Source organism: Rutidosis leptorrhynchoides, chromosome 9 (genome assembly GCF_046630445.1).
Source record: "Rutidosis leptorrhynchoides isolate AG116_Rl617_1_P2 chromosome 9, CSIRO_AGI_Rlap_v1, whole genome shotgun sequence".
Taxonomy (NCBI): domain Eukaryota; kingdom Viridiplantae; phylum Streptophyta; class Magnoliopsida; order Asterales; family Asteraceae; genus Rutidosis; species Rutidosis leptorrhynchoides.
This window is the reverse complement of record NC_092341.1, coordinates 323,670,386-323,692,547: the sequence shown is the minus strand read 5'-3', so window position 1 is coordinate 323,692,547 and position 22,162 is coordinate 323,670,386. Positions and strand designations below refer to the sequence as shown.

Here is a 22,162-nt window from a genome sequence, read left to right as displayed (position 1 = left end):
TGTGTAAAATTGTAGCATATTTCCTAGTAAAAATATAATACTATTTCATATACCCCTCGCCGCACATCAAGTTTTTGGCGCCGCTGCCGGGGACTCGGCGAAACGCTATACTTTTAATTTATTTTTGTATAAATATATTTATATATATTTTTAGAAAAATAATATAAAATTTAAAAAAAAAACACGTTTTTCAAACTCCACGACTCGCGGAGTTTGCAGGCTTAAAACTCCACGACTCGCGGAGCCACCCTGACGCGCCTGCAGAAACCCTAAATTTGCATTTATTACGGAGTTTTAATTATTATTATTAATTATTTAGTATTTAGGGTTAATTAATTTAGTATTTAATTTAAGTTTTAATTAATTTGTAATAATTAATTAGTTTTATTTAAATTGTAAAATTAATAGTTTTATAAAATAAATAATATAAAAATAATATTTTTATAAAAATTGTACTTTTTACAACTTTTAGTATATTTTTATATTTTGTTCCTTTTTAATTGTTTTAGAGTAATTTTTGTATTTTTTTTATTTAATTTTAAGATATAGTTTTTGCCATAATTATTTTTACTTCTAGATTTTTAGGCTTTGCCGTAAAATCCCTTAAGTGCTTTTTCTTTAGACTAAGATCTAGGTGCTTTAGAATTTTGCGACGCCTTTTTAAGTTTTAGTACCTTTTTAAGTTATTGCCATTTGGGATATAGTTTTACTTGTAAGCTTTAATATTTTTAGACGCAACTTTTAATTTTTTAGTTTTTAGTACCTTTTAAGTTACGACGCGCTACTTTCTTTTTATTTTCAACCTTTTATTTTTCGACATTTTTCGACGCGCAATCTTTTTCTTTCTTATTTCTCGACACGCTAGTTTTTAGGACTTAGAATTTTCTCTATTTCTTCTCTATAATTTCTTTAAAATTTCAACGAAAAATTATTTTAAGCGGTTAAATTGATAGACATCCAAATTTTCTGCTTCGTAGTAATAGTTGAATTTGTTATTGGCTGAGTTGTGAGCTTCCGATTTAAAGGGTTCTGGCTCCCTGCTGCATCTTTTGGCTATTCGAAACGTGGGCAAAAGCAGAAAAGTCTATTAATTGGACAACTAATATAAGTTTTTCTATTTTTATAACTAATAGGATAATTAATAAATGCACCACATTGTAGCTAAAATTTGGCCATCGCAATAAAATGGAAAATTTTGAAAACAAGGCTATGAAAACTCTTTTTGATATCCAAAATCAATTAAACCAATACTCTCAAACGGGTGTTGATGACAATTCGTTCGGTCAATCTTGGATCACGAATGACGAAACAATAACTGGTTGTGAAATCTGTGGAGATTATCACTCAACATGGGAATGTTATTATTACGTTTCTATGGAAAATTACGCACCCACGGAACCCGAATGGAATGATTATGAAGAATACAATTCAAATTGGGATTATTCCCAAGAATATTTCCAAACTCAACAACCAGTAGACGAGGAAAATTACGTGTCTGAAAATTTATTAGACAATATGAAAATCAAACTCGAAGAACTCAATGTTCAAAATGAACAAATGAGAGAGTTTGTAAACCGGCAAGCTGAAACTCTATCAGACTACACACCTGTTGATCTGAGGAGTATTGTGCAAGAAAATCTCATATCATCGAATTTTGATGAATTCGAGAGCTCCGAAATCACCAATTATCCCGATGATACTTTTTATTCAGCTTTACCAATTTCACAACATATCGACACATTAGCCTCTACCGACAAAATCATCGATCCATCAATGAATGAAGAAGAAGTAAGGGTGACAAATTGGTACTCTTGGGAAAACGATAACGTTGAAAATTTTACCCCCGAGACCAAAATAGTGGGACTGATAAGTACCGTTAATGAAGAAGAATCTACTTCGATCCCGAAATTCACTATTCCACAACTTTCCAACCCAATATTCTCAATAGACGAGTCATCTACCAAAGATGAACTACGAGCTGTAATAGATAATGACACCTCGAATTTCACCCAATTGGGTAATAGAGGTGAAACCTTTGATCCCGAGAATGAATGGAAGGAAATGTTAGGAATTGTCCGCCCTATAATATGTATGTCGGTGTATATCGATCCATTTGACCAAGAACCAGAAAAGAGACATATCCATTTACTAAAAGCTACACTTAAAAAAGAATTAAGTAGTGATATTCGGGTGGGTCTAAACTTTAAACCCATTGATATATTTTATACCACCCGAGATGTAAATAACTGGCTCAATATTTTAATTCGTGGAACTTATTCTACCGACTTCACATGTCGTCAGCTAAGTGTGGGGAAGTCTAACCCCACTTAACGTTAAATTAGGGGTTCGGGTTAATGCATAACTCGTTAATAAAAATGCACGATTAGGGTAAAAGACGCATTTTCAAATATTAACAAACAGCTCAGAAAATCAGCCGTTTTTGAAGAAAAAAAACATGTGTGATAAAACAAGAAGGGATGAACGATGAGGCGCGCCATCTATCATTCGACGAGCTTTGTAATTACAAACTGGGTATTTTCAATCACTTTTCTACACTAATCACCCTCATGAATTTATAATTATAGTCTGATTTCATGCTAATGAGGGCATTGCATGATCTCAAGTGTGGGGAAGGGTTATAAATTCTCTCGGGTTTATACTTGGCTTATTTTCTAAATTTTATGAAAATTTGAAAAATTTTAAACTAAATGAATTCAAAATCATGTTTATACATATTTATGAACGATAAAACTAGGTGTTAATGCCGAAATTATCGTTACCTCGGAAAGGACATAAATTGAGAAACAACCCAAAACGCTTGAATTCATTTAAAATGGAATATAAGAGAATAAAAAGGCAAAGAACATAATAAATAAAAGCCAAGTGTGGGGAGAATATACCAAGTTATTCAATAAAAAATTATCTATCACATGTTTCCGTAAAGTTATTGCAGGTGCTTTTGTTTTGGACTAAATTAACTGTTTTACCCGATTTACTGTAATGAAAGATGGATCTACACGATGAATCAATTTCATCATTAAAAGGAAGTAAAGTCTTCCGAAAAAGAAACGCGCTTCTTGATTTAGGTCATGAAGTTGTCGTCCAGACCAGCTGTAGGTTGACGAAAAATCTAGAAAAGTCATCTCTAAAATCAGCAGGAAATCCACGGACCTCAGCATCAAACAAGGTCGCCATGTGGTCAGACTTATCCTAACCATGAGAGGATCTGTCTCGTAAAATGGGGAGGGCGCCGTGCAAATTAGCTTGATAAGACTAATGAATCAGACCCCCAGAAAGGATAATCTCCTTAAAGATTAAAAATCAGTTTTTAAGCCTGATATTACTCAATCCTTGAGATTGACCTTAAAGATTGAGAATTACAAACTCATGGAATTCGATGATATCTAAACTCGAGCTTGAACGAGAAAATATTTTGATCAAAATTACAAACCGATTTGTTTTCCGAAAACCTATTTTCAATGCGTTCATTACCATTGAACGTAAAATCCTAGGAATTCACCTGGAATTCATTAGGTCACCTGAACCAAATCGGGTGTCAACCGTAAGAACGGTGGTTGCATAGCATGGTGGAAGACAGGACCTTGTGCCAGATCGAAAAATTATAAGGGTGAGCTTTAATATAGCTCCTACAAAGGATAGTAATTGCGTCCGACACGTTATAGACCATAATTAAAAGCATGTCAGGCGACATTACCTTAACAGTTGCTTGTTCAATGCTTTCCTTTACAACCGGACGGTAGTTTACCGAAAGGTAATATACAGAGCAAGTATACTGGACGTGTTGCTTTCCTAATACAAGGTTAGCAAGTGGGTGACACAAAACCATAAGTTTTGAGCTAAAATTTTCAAATCTGAAACCCACAAAACCCACAAAAATATTTTGCAACACCGGTGAAGGGTTATTCCGGAAAACTTATCTAGGGTAAAAGCTAGAATGAATTTTCAAAAGATCAAATGTTTTCATAAAGATCCAATTTCCTAAAGGATCTAAATTTTTATAGTCATGTGGGACTGTAAACCACATCGTTACTACCATTGTTCATACCGCCATCTCAAAATCACTGATGTACAAAGTGTGAAGAATAAAGAAGTGATTCGTGTGATGTATTATATTATTTCAAGTTATGTATTGCTTGAGGACAAGCAACGTTCAAGTGTGGGGATATTTGATAGTGCTCCAAATGAACATATATTTAGTAGTAATATCCTCCCAATATGTAAATTATTTAGTTGTAATTTTCCTATTTTAAATTGTAATTGTTTAAATAAATAAGTGCGAAGACAAAAGGCGAAAACGAAGATTTGAAGACACAAACGTCCAAAAAGCTCAAATGTACAAGATACAATTCAAAAGGTTCAATTTATTGATGAAAAACGTCTAAAAATGACAAGAGTACAAGTTACAAAACGCAAAGTACAAGATATTAAATTGTACGCAAGGATGTTCGAAAATCCGGAACCGGGACATGAGTCAACTCTCAACGCGCGACGCAACGGTGCAAAAATTACAAGTCAACTATGCACATAAATAAAATATAATATATAAATAATTCTTAAAAATTATATATATATTATATTATTATTTAATAACGTCGACAAGCAAAAATCCAAAATGATGTGAGCTGGAAATTCAAACTCCACGACTCGCGGAGTTTGAAGGCCAAAAACTCCACGACTCGCGGAGCAGCCAGATTCCAAAATGCCTATAAAAGGCCACGAGCTTCTGCAGTTTTAAAAAAATATATATATAAAAAATAATAATAATAATACTCCGTAGTATAATATAAATAAATATATAATATATATATATATATATATATATATATATATATATATATATATATATATATATATATATATATATATATAGTATAGATTAGTGTTATATTAGATTAGTTTGGGTTATGTAAAAGTTATTTTTACTGGTTTTAAAGTCGGAGCTCTGTCCGTGTACTACTACGCGATAAATAATCAATGTAAGCTATGTTCTCCTTTTTAAATTAATGTCTCGTACTTAAGTTATTATTATGCTTATTTGAGCCGAAGTAATCATGATGTTGAGCTAAATATTAAAGATGGGGTAATTGGGTTTTGTACCATAATTGGGGTTTGGACAAAAGAACGACACTTGTGGAAATTAGACTATGGGCTATTAATGGGCTTTATATTAAATTAACGATACCTCGTTAATTTAATATAAAGGTTATGATTTGACGTATCTATATATAACCACATACGCTTAATCGGACACGATGGGCGGGATATTTATAAGTACGAATTATTGTTCATTTGACCGGACACGGGGATTGATTAATAGTCAATGGACTCATTAAAACAGGGGTGGATTACATTCAAGGGTAATTGGTGTAATTGTTAACAAAGTATTAAAACCTTGGTTTACACACAGTCAATAACCTGGTGTATTCATTAAGCAAAGTATTAAGACCTTGTTACAGTTCGAATCCCCAGTTAGTTGGAATATTTGACTTCGGGTATAAGGTTAAATTTGCCGAGCAGTTTATAATTATGACCGATGAACTATTATGGACAAAAACCAGATAGGTTTCAAATACATCCAGGACAAAGGACAATTAACCCATGGGCATAAAACTAAAATCAACACGTCAACCATCATGGTTACGAAAGTTTAAATAAGCATAATATATTTTATTTCATATTTCCTCATACTTTTATTTATTGTCATTTTAATTATTGTTATTTATTTTATATTGTTATTTAAATATCGTCATTTACTATACGCTTCGCTTAAAATATAAATCGACAAACCGGTCATTAAACGGTAAACCCCCTTTTATATATTATTATATATAATTATATATAATTATATATATTTTGTACAAATATAGTTGTTTAAAAATATAGTGTGCAATAAGCCCGCTCCCTGTGGAACGAACCAGACTTCCTAAAAACTATACTACTCTACGATTATGTACACTGCCCATAGTGTTGTAGCAAGGTTTAGGTATATCCCATTTGTAAATAAATAATTAAAACTTGTGTAAAATTGTAGCATATTTCCTAGTAAAAATATAATACTATTTCATATACCCATCGCCACACATCACCGTCTCAACAATTTAAAGGTCATAGACGAAAATAAAAATGGATCCACATATACGTTAAAATTTTTAGTACACATAAAAAAATAATACTCGAATTTATCTATTTATTTACTTACATTGTATTTAACTATTAAAAACAATGTTTTTTTTAACTTTAATTAGAATTTTTTATTTGATTTAATTAAATATATTGAAAAAAATATTTACATATTTAAAATTTTGAGTCCTAAATTTTTGGGCCCTAGGCAATTGCATATCTTGCCTATGCTCAAAGACACCTCTGGGTGTAACGACGTTGACATGGCTAAATTTGCTTGTCTACGACAAGAAACAAGAGTAACTTTCTACGTAACTTATATACTCTTTTAGTCTAAAACTAGTTTTCGAACTCTCGCTTCGCGCCGGGGGTTCGGTTTTCAATGTATTTTATTGCGTTTAGTTTGTAAAATTATTTAGTGGCTAACGATGATGCCGTTGAAGCGCAACTCAGTCGAACTAAAAGGTATAACCCGTGAAAGATTTAAATGTTATTTTAAATTAACAATATATGTGCATCTCCGCGTTTCGCTATGGAATTGTCGACTTTTAAAAATATAACGCAAAATCAACGTGTATGAAAAGTATCCTAAATATTTAGCGTTTTTTAAAAAGCGTCCGTTTTGCGTATAGTTAGTGACATTGTGTTCCCAAAATTATTTCGAGTTTAACAATGGTGTCGGAAAAATTTAAGTCGTTGCGAGCGAGAAGATATGACATGTTGAATATTTGGGTGGAGTTTATTTAAGATTTTTTATGAAAATAGTTATTTGACACTTTACCCCTATTTGGGGGGTCGATTTGAATTTTTGAAAAAAAGTGTGAGAGATTTTGTTGGTTAAATGAAATTTAGTTAAAAAAAAAGGTGAAAAGTTAAAAATACCCTTGATACTATTAACTTTTGTCTATTAGATAATATGGTGCCAGAATACTAACTAATAGTAATTGATACACAACTCTATCTAAATTAATAAAGACAAAATTTCATTCCTCGTCCCTGAACTTTACATCGATTTTGACTCCCTGTCCTTTTTCTTTTTTTGTGCATTCCTCGTCCCTAAACTATCAAAAGAGTACATCCCTCGTCCACCGTCTACTTTCTGTCAATTTCAAACGTTAAGTGTAGTCATGTGCGAAGCATGTGAGGGTATTTTAGTCTTTTCGACATGTTCTTCCCTTTACCCCATCTACATCCATCTTGACTTCTCCCCGTAGAATTAAAACCATGGCTGTGTTTTCACCTCTTTTCTCATTTCTTTTTTTTTTCTTTTCAACATCAAATCAAAAATAGAAATCAAAGAAGTAAATAAATTATATACTGTAATTAACATTATAACTGTGTTTTATCAATACCCATCACTCCAAACTCACCAACCACCATGGCTGCAGTCATTCTCCTCCCTTATAAAAAAACCCTAGCTGATGTTCACTTGTCTTCATCATCAAATCAAAATCAAAATCAAATTAATCATCCCCAAATTAAAAACCCTAATTTTATACTTCTATAAAATCAAGAAATCAAAATTATAAATCTTGAACACCTAATCGATTTTGTAAGTCACCTTCATCATCATCAACTCGTCACCATGAACACCTAATCAACTCGTCTCATCTAAAATCTGGATTTGATATTCATCATCATCAACTCGTCTCAGTTTTGGGGTTTTGTGTCTCGCCACCACCTACAACGATCTGGATTTTTTGTTCCCCGTCACCAACACAGCGACAATTGACAGCTGATGTTCTCACCAGATCTGATGTTCCCATCGAAATACGTAGCAAATCATCTCGAGAATGCTCGACTTGCAGTTTCAGAACACGAGATTAACTCAATCTCTCCAATTTATGCACAAAACTGATCCAGAGACATCGATGTTGATGTTTTCGGTTATGAGAAGAACACGATGTGATTCGCTACGAATTTGTGAATGTAAATCTGAATAGTTGATGCACGAGACTTCGATTTTGTTCAAGGAACACTATGCTATCTTCAATTTACTGAATGAAACATCACAAATAGATTTGAGAATTTGAAATACAGTATGAAGATGAAGAAGCTCGTAAAGTAACAGTTGAAAAAAAATATCTTGAACTTGATTTTTGATTTTTGATTTTTATATTCGTATTTGTAATTCTAAAATAATAATCTGTGATTGATATTCGTGAACTAGGGTAATTTATGGAAGAAGAGAAATGAATTTGATTTTATTAGGGTTTACGATTTATAATTTTGGGACTAAATTGAATATAGAAGAAAAAGACATAATTACGCTCCTCGTCCATGTAGTTTAATGACCTTTTTACCCACACATGCTCTGCACGTGATAGGAGGGTAACAGCAAAATTGACAGAAAGAAGACGGTGGACGAGGGATGTACTCTTTTTTTTTTTTTTTTTTTTTTTTTTTTTTTTTTTTGAAAGGCAATGTTAGTGGTTAGCTCACGAAGTTAATTCACGAAAATCCCCCCCCCCCCTGAGACTCGAACCCTGGTCTCCTCGAACACCATGTTAACATGGTGACCAATGAGGCAAAGCCCCATTGGCATAAACTTTTACCTTTTAAATGTTAAATATTTGTTCTACTTTTTGTTTTGTGCACACACTTATGTGGGAAAAAAAGTCTAAAAGGTAATATAATGTTTATATAAGTGGACATTTATTTGGGTGCAAACTAAGATGAAAATGTGAATATTTAAATTGAAATGATATCAATATAGTGTCCATTCATAATGTTATAAAACATGTTATGGCCGTTCAAAATTAACTTCAATCAAAATCTTTGAATCGTTATCAATCATTCAGATTTATCAAATGACTCTTAATGTCACTTATATTGAGAAATAATAAAGTATTTTTGAACTTTTAAAAAAAATAAGAGTATAATTTGGTGGTGGTACAATTGAATCTTATGAGTCAAAATTTTTAATTTCTTTGTGATACCAAGTATTAGCTCCAATTTTGTAATTAACCATTGTAACTAAAGTTTTTGGAACTGTAGTTTATAAATCATTTGGGAAAACTAAAAAAAAAATATATTGACCTTAAAAGAGCTCTAATTATAGTTTTACTAATTAGTGATTAACATCTAAGTTCTCCACAATTTATTCATGATCCATCGTGGTTAGAAAGGTTAAAACTAAAAATTAAAAGACAAATTTAGAAGAATGCCAAATCTTAAAGTTTTAAAATGATACAACTACCTAAGACAGCTGAGATTAATATTTCATTCAACAAAACTAAGTTTTTTCCTAAGCTAAATATTAAAAGGGTGGTTTAACATAACATGAGGTGAATGTACACGATAAACGCTTTACCTGTATAATACGACACGAAGATGATTATGAATTCTGTAAAGCTTTCCAATATCTTGAACAAGATGGATTCAAATGTATTGCTTGAAGAACCCATCTGAATGGATTTTTCTGATATTCTTTTGTTCTTGAAGAATGCGCACCATCTTCCGACGACCCTAAAAGCAAATGCATTTGAAGAAAGATCTCACTAGGCCTCATCTCTGCACACACGTAATCAACATTTACACACACACACACACACACACACACACACAAAAGGTGGCAATTTTGACCCATTTACTTTTAAGAAATGGTCAATTAAGGTTATGCTTTACATATAACAAGTCAAAAGATTTCAATAGTGCATTAATCTACTAAATCTGTTCAAGATTGTAATATTATATTTCTTGAGACCATATTTAACGTTAATTGTAGGTCAACCTAACAGAGTTTGACCAAACCAACTCACAAATCCGCCCATTTTGCCACCTCTAAACATCACGATTTGACACACGAAACAATAATTAAAGAAGAGCCAAACCTGGCGGCCAAGATGACCATTCTAGCTTAAGGTTTTTTTCCCATTGTGCTCTATATCCAAGACTCGCTTCCGCTTGTGCTAGTAACAAATGCAGGATCGGTAATCGGGAACGAGAAATGTCACTAGCTTTTTTCAAACTCCCAACTGCAAGAAGCAGGTAATCTGAGTTGCTTTGCTGTCTAGCTAGTTCCATACAGACGGCACCTGTATACAGCCGTAAATTATTAAGATATGATGTATTATTACACCGTACGTTCACTGTTAGGGCTGTAAATGAGCCGAGCTACTCGAGCTTGACTCGTTAAAAGCTCGATTCGAGCCGATTTGAGCTGAGCTTAAACGAGCTCGAGCCCGAGCTTGAACTTAATTTAAAGCTCGCTCATTAAACGAGCCCGAGCTCGAACTTCATATCTCGAGCTTGAACAAGCTCGCGAGCCTAAACGAGCCTGTCATTTATTTATATACAACAAATATTAAATTTTTAAAATTATATAATATATAATTATATTATATATTTAATAATAATTACTTTTATATCAATAATAGTTGAAAGAATATCGATATTTCTTATTATGTGGATAAAAATTACAAAAACAAAAAATATGAAATATAATAAAATTAAATACTATACAGAAAAATAAAATTATGTAATTAAGGAGTCGAGCTAAGGCCGAGCTCGAGCTTAAAATGTTAGGCTCGAACCGATCCGATCTCGAGCTCTATAAAATTTAAACGAGTCGGAGCTTGGCTCGGCTCGTTTACACCCTTATTTACTGTAGAGGTTGAATTTCAACACTAAATGGGAATGGGTTGCAATGCGGGTCAAGTGTTTACCATAACGGGTCATAATGGTAAAACAAACAAGCTTTAAGAAAGCAGGTCAAACATTTAAAAGGTCACCCAGAGGCATGGTTGCAAACGGCGGTTGCGAAGTCCGTTGCGGCGCTTTTGTGACTAGACTGCCCCGTTTCGCTAAAAACGTCTAATTAGTCGGTCAAAGCTGTCAAAGTCGGGAAAAGTCAGGTCAAATTCGGTCAAAAGTCGACATTTTGTGTGGCCTTGTTCTAGTGTAAACAAAGATCCCAAGCACATTTAAAAATAAGTTAAAAACATTTCAAGTCAACCAAATCCCAACCCATCTGAACCATGCCAAAAACTTGCATGAACCCAACCCTAACCCTGCTACCCTTGGCTCATAGTCAATAACGGACCATACCATGACACAAAAACAGACAACTTTCAGAACTGTTCAACGAACACGCATGTGCAAACAACTCTTCTGCAGCTACAAAATCGTTACTCCAAACTGCAATCAGGCCCTGGACCAGTTTCCAAATAGCCGTCCATACGTTTGTTGAATACTTTATATCTTTTGAACATTCCTCAAACATCAATTCAATTACATCTCCATCTGTTTGTAACCCATATTGACACTCAATATATTTTAAACCTATCAAACCAATATGATGACCCGTCCTCAGATTTAAGCACCTCATGAACTCTTCACGCAAACGAGCATGGTTATCTTGTGCAGCATACACACGGCATAATAACAAATGCGCAAAGAACAGATGCCCGTCGGATACAGACAGTTTAGAAGCATTTATAGCATAATTTGCGCTGCCAATTTGGTCAGCAGTTTGTAAACGTATCTCAGAGGCGCAAAGATACAGTTGGAACTTTTGATAGTCATGAGATTCATCTGAAAGAGCCAATATAGTTAACCTTTCAAGTCCCGTGCATATATTTTGAGGATATCTTTCTTCACGTGCCTTTTGAAAATAGTTTAGAATTAACAAGTATCTTGCATTTTTGTTCCATGGTTCTTGATGGCACCACCTGTAAAGTTAACAGCAGCATTATAGAACTTCGTAGGAAGGGTATGGTTATCCCTGGAAATTGGGACCCATAGTCTCAAATTGGGGTCATTTGGGTCAAGCTTTGGGGTCAATAGGATATTGAGAAAAATTAGGCCTTACAATGTAAATCAAAACTTAAAATAGGTCCAATGAGTTTCCCTCCAACCTATTGTCTAACGGGTCCAATGGGTATCAATTTCTAAAGCTCCCTTGTGAATGGGTCAAATGGGTTGAGCATAACAAGTTTCATCTGCCAAACATTTATGAAAGCATTTATGGTTATATAATTTATTATGTATATTAATATTTCTTATATACATATAATACATACATATATATATATATATATATATATATATATATATATATATATATATATATATATATATATATATATATATATATATATATATATATATGTTAATAGCTATAATAATATAATAAACGCAAAAAATCAAATGTAAAAGTAAATGACATGTTGGACCCCTTTGACCCATGACCCGTTTCGACCCGTTACCCAACCCACCACAACCCAATCTGACAAATTTGAACCCGTTTGAAAATTTTACTCGTTTGCCCAATGACCCATTTCAACCCAAAACCTTTTTGACCCGCTACCCAAACCGACCCAACCTGACCTGTTTTCCAGGTATAGGTATGATATTGCTGACCAAATGGGTCGATTCAGAAAATTTTATCAATAGCAGGTCAAACAGTATAAATGAAAAAAGGGGTAGAAAGGAAACGGGCCAAACTAGTCCAGATTCATCCAGTGTTTCTTAGTGCATAAGACCTCCTATAGTAAGTATTTACTAAGATAAATTATAAAGTTGGAGGATGCAATTGTTTGGGTCATCCCATTCACACTCTATATATCTAATCTATAGTTTTGACACAAAGAAAAAAGATGTAAAGATAATCATATACTTCTGCAGTAGTTTAAGGGATCCGCGTTGATATGTTGATTGGTCTTTACAAGTAGGGAAAGAGTGTTTGTTGCTTAAATTCCCGGTTGTAAAGCAAGCGACAGCACTCGCACCAAGGATCTCAGGTGCACGCAGTAAACCTTCTTCTTTAAGACTCTTTGAAGGCGTACTCGTAACAGTAAAGCATCTAGTAGATAAGTGAGCGTCTTTTTGTTCATTACTAGATAATAAGAGATAACCAAGAAGATTCCTGTTGGCAACAGATTCAAATTAGAGAATTTCAGCATAAAATCATTAACTAAAATTGTTATTAAAATGAATAAAGAGAAATTGCATAACTCAATAGTTATGAGAGCTTTAAAAAGGATAGATTATGAGTAATGCTTTGGAGTGTGAAATTCTCTTCACCAAAGAATTAATGAAGTAATCTCTCACTACTTACACATAAATATACAAATATATACATATACATACATATACATGTATACATATATCTGTGTGTATATATATATATATATATATATATATATATATATGGTGCGCGCACACACACATTTTTCTACTCCTGCAACCCCAAAGAAATCATATTCATATATAATATAATATAAACATAATTAAAAAAACAGATACTAATTATTAATACTGATTACATGAACAAGACTATATTTAATCGAACTTTTGGAGTTCATGGGTAATCTGAACAAGAACTTGTCTGTGATAGAAAGTTGCATATGTTTAAAGACCTAAGATTGGATCATTTAATTACATAAACTTATGGAGTATTAAACACCGACACAATCAGCATAATTTACCTTAGCAAATAGCTGTTAGGGTATTTATGAAGGTTTCTTTTAAGGTGATTTACTCCACTCTGAATTCCCAGGCAATCGTCTGAACCGTTTTTTACCTGCAGAAAATAAAATACAAACTCATTATCAGCTTCAACTATGGCATACTAAAACTCGAACACCTGAACACATATCAACACAAATAGATAAAAATAACATACCAATTTACTCAATGTTATCAAAAAATGCATTCCGGTGATTTCATCCTGACTTAAGAGAGACGTACGACTATTTGAAACAACGGCCTCAAGCTGATTACTTTGATCCAGAATATGAATGGCAGATACAACAAAACTAACTTTTGAACTTTTAAATAAATCTGTGGGCATTTTTAGAATGCTTGTCGCTACTGCTTTCTGCCCCGAAATGTGATAAAGCAATCTACATATGAGAATTATGGAGGTGAAAGCCGATTTAGGTTCGAGCGTTTTAACACGTGCAGCTAGAATCCTCACTATAGATAAAGCCTGATCATTGTTGCCAAGTAGCCAAGTAGATAGTGCAAATATATGTAAACCTTCCCAATCGAGAACACCTTTTTTCTTTAACTCTTCGCATTCTTGCACTGCCTCGTAGGCTTTGCCAGCCTGTATTGATGTATACAAAAAATAAATAAATAAATAAATTATTTCCAATCGATTTGATATGCTATTAGTAACAAGAGCTCACAAACAGATTATAAATACATAAACTTAGAACTATGACCCGATTACTTGTTAATGGGTTTAATATGGGTTGTGTTTTGTAACAGATGAGTTAAATCGTGAGCTAGATGGGGAACGGGTGGGTAAGCGTAAGTCTCCCAATTTCTATCTGAATTGATTTTATTCAAAGATTTAGAACATTGTTGTTGAGATATTGCTTTAGTGATCACAGTGAACGCAATTACTATACATTACTATATATATTTATATATTTAATATTTAATATTTATATTCAAATAACAAACAAAAACATATTTCCAAATCAATCCAACCTGAATATTACAACTACTACACATTATCGTCTTTTACAAACAAGCCCATATCACAGCCTTTAGTTAAAACTTCATGAAAAAAAGAGAGGGAGATAAATACCTTACAAAACGTCCTCGCCAAATTAATTGAAATATCATTAAGTTTTTGAGAGTCACCAGAAGAAGTTTTCAATGCACAACGTGCTAACTTATAGAAGGTAATAGCAGACAGGTAATCACATCGTGCCTCATAGACAAGCCCAAGAAGATTATGAGATTCAGGATATTGGGGTGCATGATTTAAGGCCTGGCGTATGGGCCCAAACACCTGTGACAATAACATAAATGCATTAAAGTACTATTTCTGAAAATAGCTTATGTAATTATAATGAGTACCAAATACCTCTGAAGAAGAAAGTTGACCAGAAAGCAGAGCAAGATTTGCAAGTCCCATCTGAAATTCAGGAAGCTGAACAAAAATGGTGTTGTAAGATGTAAGATTTTTCATAAACTTGCATGATAATTCAAATATGAGACTCTTATATATGCAAGACAAACACCAACGCATATCGCATGTTCATGCCATTTCTTACAGATGGGTTGCTTTGACTTATAATTTATCTTTAAGAGATCATATACAATTAGAAATGAGATAATATACTTTGATGCATAAAAAACAACTATTTTTATTTCCAAATATAACTATATCTTGAATTTAAAGCATTATTATTAAGTTTGAAACTAATAAGAGAGTGAGAGAAAGAGAACCGGTAATATTTGAACAGCACGTAAACAGCAATCATAAGCTTCTTCTGGCTTGAGTTCCCTGAAAAAAAAAAGACATTATCAAGATACAGATATTCTTGTGTTCAAATATAATTGATGTTTTACATATACAAAAAAAATTTATCGCAACCATGGTAAAGTAAACTTCTTAAAATATAGCTATTTAAAAGATTTTAAGCGACTGAATACATTTCAGATGACATTCAGCTGTTGGACCTGCTTGATCCATTCAAACAGTTAAGGTAAATATACGCTAACTTGGCCCATTCGAACCCTTGGATATAAAAAAGAAGCTAAATTGACCCATTTGTTTATTTTAGATGATATTAGCCCCGTTTGACCTAATCACCCCAAATATAACACTTACCGATATAAACACAATCTGATTTGACCCATTTTGTAACTAAATGGGTTGAAATTTCCAGTTTACCTAATAGACATATCAGCAGACATGCCTGCCCATGGTAATGCAAGTGAAGGATCAATACTCCTGGCACGATCAAATGCATGTTGGGCCAATTTCTTTTCATCTAGTAATCTGTAGAGCTGTAAAAGGTCAACATTTAACACTCATCTTAACAACAGTAACTAATATACATATACAATGTTACATATTACAGGCTTATGAAACTAATAATAAGAAATCTCAAACTAGAATTGTTTCGTTTCTGGATAAAAAAGTTACCTTCCCGAGATATGCCCATGCAACAGCTAATGATACATCCAACTGTAATGACCGAATAAACGCATGTTGTTTCAACTCCATATGATTGGATAAGCAACCCAATGCAACCCAGAACTCAGTATTTGAACTCTCAAGTAATAATCCCCCTAGAATCATTTTCTCAGATAAATGCCTGCAGAGCAATCAACAAAATTGATCTTACAGAAAGGCAAACAAACAAGTTAGACCCGCTTACTATGAATCTGTCAATTTGGGTTAGGTTTTTGCTCAAATGGGTCACCTTATAAAAACTTAGCCAAAGGGAGGAACACTCAAACGGGTTAAAAGTCGCCCAAAGTCTTTATAAAATGCAACAACCTCCTAAATCATTTTTTTTCTAAACTGTGATAGATAATAGATATACACATAAAGTGTGTCTTGGTCAACTGAGCACATGTGGGCCCAATGCAAGCCATAATACAGAATGACCTGCTGCGACCCATTACCCGATCCAGATCCACATGCCCGTTACCCAAACTACCCATCTCACCACCTCTTCATAATTCAATCGCATTACTAGACTATTAACCCAACGTTCTTACCTTTGGATTAGATCATGTTTCTCATCCTTAAATGAATTAATGACATCTACAGTAATAGCTATATCTGTGTAGATGTTAGCTTGCCATGGAGCCAGACGCAGGGCTTGTTCATAAGAACGCCTGGCACTTAGTGCAGCTGAATAGCACGTGTTTTTCCATGAAAGAATCGAAGAAATTAAAGCTTTCTCATCATTTGCTAAGACCAAGTCGTCATCCATCCATGGGAAACACCTTGAATATGTAAGCTAGCAAGGACAAAAAGAACACAAAGTTAAGCATACATAACATACATATTATAATCACAGTAGACGGGTTTGGATTAATGCCCTGGAAAACTGATAATGGTGCATGTAGTCCCAATAAGAAGTATAGAAATTTTAATAACAAATCTTCTTTTTGACTAGTTTAAGTTTATTAAACCAGCTGTGTACTAACTTTTACCTTTTACCTTTATATAATTTGAAAGAGCAACAATACATCCAAACACTAGCTTTTACAATTAGTTTTATAATAGATTATTATTTTAGCATGGTTACTCAATCGCATAATTTACTGATCACCAACAAAAACAACATCTAAACACCAGAGGATGAGAACCTTTGTAACTTGCATAATCAAAAACTAGTATAATACATAATACAATTACTAAAAGAAACGAGACTGATTTATTATCGATTATCTCCATACGTTCTTAATTCAGGTGTACCTGAATATCAGCGTGCAACTTCCACATGCATGAGACATTTTTGGCCAAGCATGTACCATTTCTTGTAACTTCTGATGCCTCCTGCAAATTTATAAACATTTCAAAGAGCCTATTTAGGTTTTACAAAATCTAAAACAAATTCACAAGATAAATAAACTTACCTCTAATATTGAAGCTCCCCATCTAAATGCACCAGAACTTATACATTCTTTAGATAACTCGAGAAGCCCACATCCAAGTCCATAGTGGGCCGCCACATTTTCAGGTGAAATCTGTAAAGCTTGCTGAAACTGCTCAACTCCCTTCACCCAAATAGCGAGTTAGTGATATACACATCAGATATGCCCAAATGTGCTCAAATGGGTCAACAATGTAAATCAAAATAATGGCAGTGTTTATGTTGGTAAAAATTGCAAATACCTTTCGATGAGAACCAAGCATTAAAAAGACGTATCCACTCTCTACCAATGCAAATACTCGAGACCCCTCCAACTCAATAGCTCGAGCATATGACTAATAGAGAAAGAGAAAAAAAAAAAGATGACCAGTAAATGATAAAATACATTTACGACTTGCTCACAAATTATTAAAATATAACCTCTATATACTTTCCTAATGAAGATATCATATTGCAAATAGTATATGATGCCCCTTGTAGTAATACTTTAGTAAAGATACTATACAAACAACAAATGTATAGTCACTTTCTAAGGCATAGTGAACAATTAATTAGAGAAGAAACTACCTTAATAGCTGCTGTAAACATGCTTAAACGCTGATAGGCAAGACCTAATGCCTAGAAGATAAAACGTGAGAAAATGAAGAGGCAATCACTTAACACCAATAAGAATATGAGAAAAAGTTTTGGAAGAGAAAACAAACCTCCCAAAGATCAGCAGATGTAGGGTATCCTCTAATGGCCTGCTGAAGATTTTGAACAGCTTCAGACCATTTCTTTTGATGGACCTATAAAAAGTAACCACGTGTGAATAGAATCGTGCCTCTTTGTGATATAAATCGCCTAGTTATGTTCATATTATAAAATAACTTAAAATGGAAAGGAAGATCATATACATATACATAAAAATCGTGAAATGGCGTTGGTAGTCATCTTATGGATAGGGATATATTGTGTCTTTATAATGAGGATGACAACTCTGTTTATAAGGGATAAAAATGAAACAAGACATCTACAAACAAAATGCTAAACATGAACACTAAAAAAGCCCAACTCGATCGAGCTCGAAACGTTTGCAAGGCAACTAGGAGACCAACATAAACACTTTGTGCATGATTCATGAAGAAGTTGATCACTTGGGCAGTCAATGGGATTATCTTTAGATCCATGTTATGTAGCAAAACTAGAATTCAAAGTAGGGAAAAGTAAGTAGAAAACGAGATTAAATACCTGTAAAAAACCTAGTCTACGAAATGCCCAAAAAGCCCTTGGTGACTTCCCTGAAACTTCACGACAAACAGCAACCTCCAAGCTCTCTTTTCCTTCTTGGTCCAACAAATCACACATAGACTCCTGAAAGCATATACAATGAGAACAAACACCAACTAAGTAGAATTATTAGTCGTACTAACTACAAAAAACATAACTAACATTCAATTAAAATCCTGTTAAACACAAGTGATGTATAGTTAGTTCATTTAGAAACCCAATTTTACTCTCACGTAGTTTTGTAGCTTACTCCGTTGAAACTGAGTATGCTTTATTATGTAGATGTTAATTAACATTGGGTTTAGTTGCATCATAGATTCATGGTTATCATGAACATAATTTAGATATGCTATGTCATAATACTCAAAGAGAGGTAAAAAGTTAAGGGTAGGACTAACCCCAGACTCAGAATCTTGAGGATTGAGAGTGATAGCTCTCTGATAACACTTAAGAGCTCTTTGGGTATCAATTGACACTTTGCTATAATAATGACCCAAATATTTAAAAGCATTAGCATCTTGGGGGTTGAGCTTTGCAGCAATCACAAAATGCTCAGCTGCCTTTTCCTTTGATTCTTTCCCAATCCCTTTCCATAAGAACAAACCCTAATTTCACACACAAAAAAAATATATAATAGATATAAACCCAACACGTTATTTTATACAACGGAGAGGTTTAAGATTCTGTTACAAGATTATAATGGGCAGAAAAGTCGTCCGGATTGGTGGCTACAGCTTCAGTCAACTGCGTTAAAACTGAGTCTTCTTGACCTCCCTTTTTTTCATCCTAACACAGTAATTGCAGATACCACATATCAGTTCAAACGAAACCAGAATCAAGAAACGACATTTTGTCAACACATAACCAAATTGACATGGAAAAGTTAAAATGACTTTGGCATGGGTACTCGAAAATACAGCTAAAGCAACCTATAAATCTAGAGTGGCAATACAATGAAAATTCAACAAAGAAACTATATTTTTTTATTAGAAAGAACACAAAATTAAGCTTTATCCATCACGATATCGTATTAATTATTCTTTGTTTTGCAACAAATCAGCATTATATACATGATTGTTACTTTTTTTTTTTAAGTGAAGTTCTACAGAATAATTCCCTAAACTTAGTTGTATCAAGTTTTGAAAACTTGACTTCAACTTCTGAATATTTACACTTTAATAGCATATGATCAACAGAAGTTTAAACATCCTATAAGTCCTCATTAACAACATAGTTAAATAACTTATCATATCCTTCAACAATAACATTAAACTAGCATCAACAAGCAAATTGCAGACACAACAACTTAATTAGGGTTTCAAATTGTAAAATAGTAATTCTCTATTAGTTTACACTAGGTCTTAATTATATGCAAAATAACACTCACGAATGAAAAGTGTAGTTAATTATGTTATAAATAAACACGTATATAATCGATTACTGAAAATGTTTGATAGTTAGAGACTTGCCATTGGGTGTAGTACGAAGGTGCGATACAATGAGCAGGAAACTTTCGAGTAAAGAAGAGAGACTTGTTAGTCATACACAAACGATGCTAGCAAATCAAGGGACAATATATGGAATTTAAGTCCGAATTTGAGCCCGAATCCGAGTCCGACTAAAAAGCCAAAGTTGAAAAAACCATAATCCCACCATCTCAATTTAATAATCCACATAAAAAATAGAACGTTTAAAAAAAAGTGACTTACGTATACACTTTTTATCTAATTTTATTTAAATTTTTGTCTTACTTAAATAAATTAAGGGTATAAAAATACTTTAATCAAATATGCTTATTTATTTATTTATAAAAATCGACTATTAATTCTGGACATACAAAAAAAAAAAAAAAAAAACCAAAACTATCTAATTGAGACGAAGAGAGTATAATATATAAGAGTTTTTCTTAGGTCATGTTTGGTTCAATAGAGGAATGATAATATAAATGGGAAAGATAATGGTAATAGTAATACAGTAAAAAGAACCGTGAAATCACGGATTTATTAAAAATTCAAGTTTAAACATATTTTTATCGATAATACTTACCAAACCATTGAGAAACATAACGAGATTATTTAAGCTTATAAAATGCATAAAGCAAATAATTACAACGAAAGCGTACCAAAAATATTTTGCTCGTAACATATGTATCTGAAATAATCAAAGATAAACTACAAACATATTTAACAGAATAAATGAACTAATTACTTTCATTCTTTCACCACAATCTTCTAATTTTAATCACAATTACTATTTTCTTTATCATAAAAGCCTACAATACAACCTTTTATCGAGACATGTATTTCAAATATACATGTAACGTATTTAATGCCGTAAAGAGTACCTATATTTGAATAATAATAAAATAATTTATAATTATTATAATTATAATTATAATATTATAATAATATAATAATAAGTATAATAATAAATGATGATACGCAAAGCAGCCTGCAGCCGATTGCTCTAGGCCATAGCCACCTCCTTCATCAGAGAGATGGAGGATATTTCCTTATCCTTCTCCGCCAGCTTCTCCTCGGCAGCCTTCAGTCGTTTCTCCAAATCCTCAACAGCAGCATCACGGGCTTTACCCGCCTTATCCTTCCAGGCAAAGCTGTCCAAAACAAAAGCATTTAAAGTCACAAATGCCCTATCACGGACAATCTTCGCCTCATCATGGGAGATGGCAGAAACAGTTTGCAGCACGGTGGAGGAGGATCCCTTCTCCAGGGTATCCTTGCAACCGTTATAGTCAATATCCAGTTGGGAGAAGGCCCGGACGATGTCACCCCCGATAGGGACGTCAAAAGTGGTATCATCAAAACTCTCCAGCGTGTACTGCCCACCCTCCTCATCATCCTCCACCTGGATGGGATCCGTCAATGCGGCACCACCGTCAGCAGAAGAACCCACAAGGCCTGCAAACATAACAAAATTGTTAGTACACAATACATGCCATAATAAGAACAAGATAAGTATGCCATAATATGCAAATTACCTTTGGCCTTCTTAGACCGTAGCTGAGGAAGCTACTGCTCCTCAGTAATTGTCGGTGGAGGAAGGATAAGATGGTAATGGGCGGAAAAAAACCCGTGACCTGCGGGTACCCGTGCCCGTGACGCGCTGGTATTTATGAAAAAATGTATCCGCGGGCACGGGTCGGGTAAACAATTTTACCCGTTGTGTAACGACCCAACCCGTTAAACAACGCAAATTTTATTTTTATTTTTTTGACAACACATTGGTGACTGCACCTAGGCGCGGCGCGCCACTCCCTAGCCGCGGTGTGGCCCATGCTGAGAGTTGGAGGTCAGCAATCATCAAAACGGCTGTTACCAAAATACACATAAACCCGCGGCGCGCCCCAAAGGGCCGCGGCGCGGCTGCACTGGTTT

General features: G+C 33.7%; 1 protein-coding gene across 3 annotated transcripts; it reads right to left on the bottom strand.

Moving 5' to 3' along the window:
* Nucleotides 1–9,312: 9,312 nt before the first annotated feature.
* LOC139865978 (tetratricopeptide repeat protein SKI3) lies at nt 9,313–20,298 on the bottom strand. 3 transcript variants are annotated; one of them, XM_071854099.1, is made up of 21 exons: nt 20,237–20,298; nt 19,458–19,553; nt 19,166–19,372; nt 18,729–18,851; nt 18,203–18,286; nt 18,066–18,116; nt 17,741–17,833; nt 17,482–17,622; nt 17,321–17,401; nt 16,615–16,859; nt 16,034–16,205; nt 15,779–15,894; nt 15,331–15,388; nt 14,966–15,031; nt 14,684–14,890; nt 13,769–14,194; nt 13,572–13,666; nt 12,761–13,009; nt 11,191–11,813; nt 9,975–10,178; nt 9,313–9,654 (listed from the first exon to the last, which is right to left on the bottom strand). In XM_071854099.1, the coding sequence occupies exons 1-21, from the start codon at nt 20,237–20,239 to the stop codon at nt 9,479–9,481; spliced, it is 3,516 nt and encodes a 1,171-aa protein (XP_071710200.1). In that variant the 5' UTR covers nt 20,240–20,298; the 3' UTR covers nt 9,313–9,478. The 3 variants fall into 3 exon arrangements, with proteins under 3 accessions (XP_071710200.1, XP_071710201.1, XP_071710202.1); XM_071854100.1 differs by having other exon boundaries at nt 9,313–9,609; XM_071854101.1 differs by lacking the exons at nt 18,729–18,851; nt 19,166–19,372; nt 19,458–19,553; nt 20,237–20,298 and having other exon boundaries at nt 18,066–18,109; nt 18,203–18,274.
* Nucleotides 20,299–22,162: the final 1,864 nt, after the last annotated feature.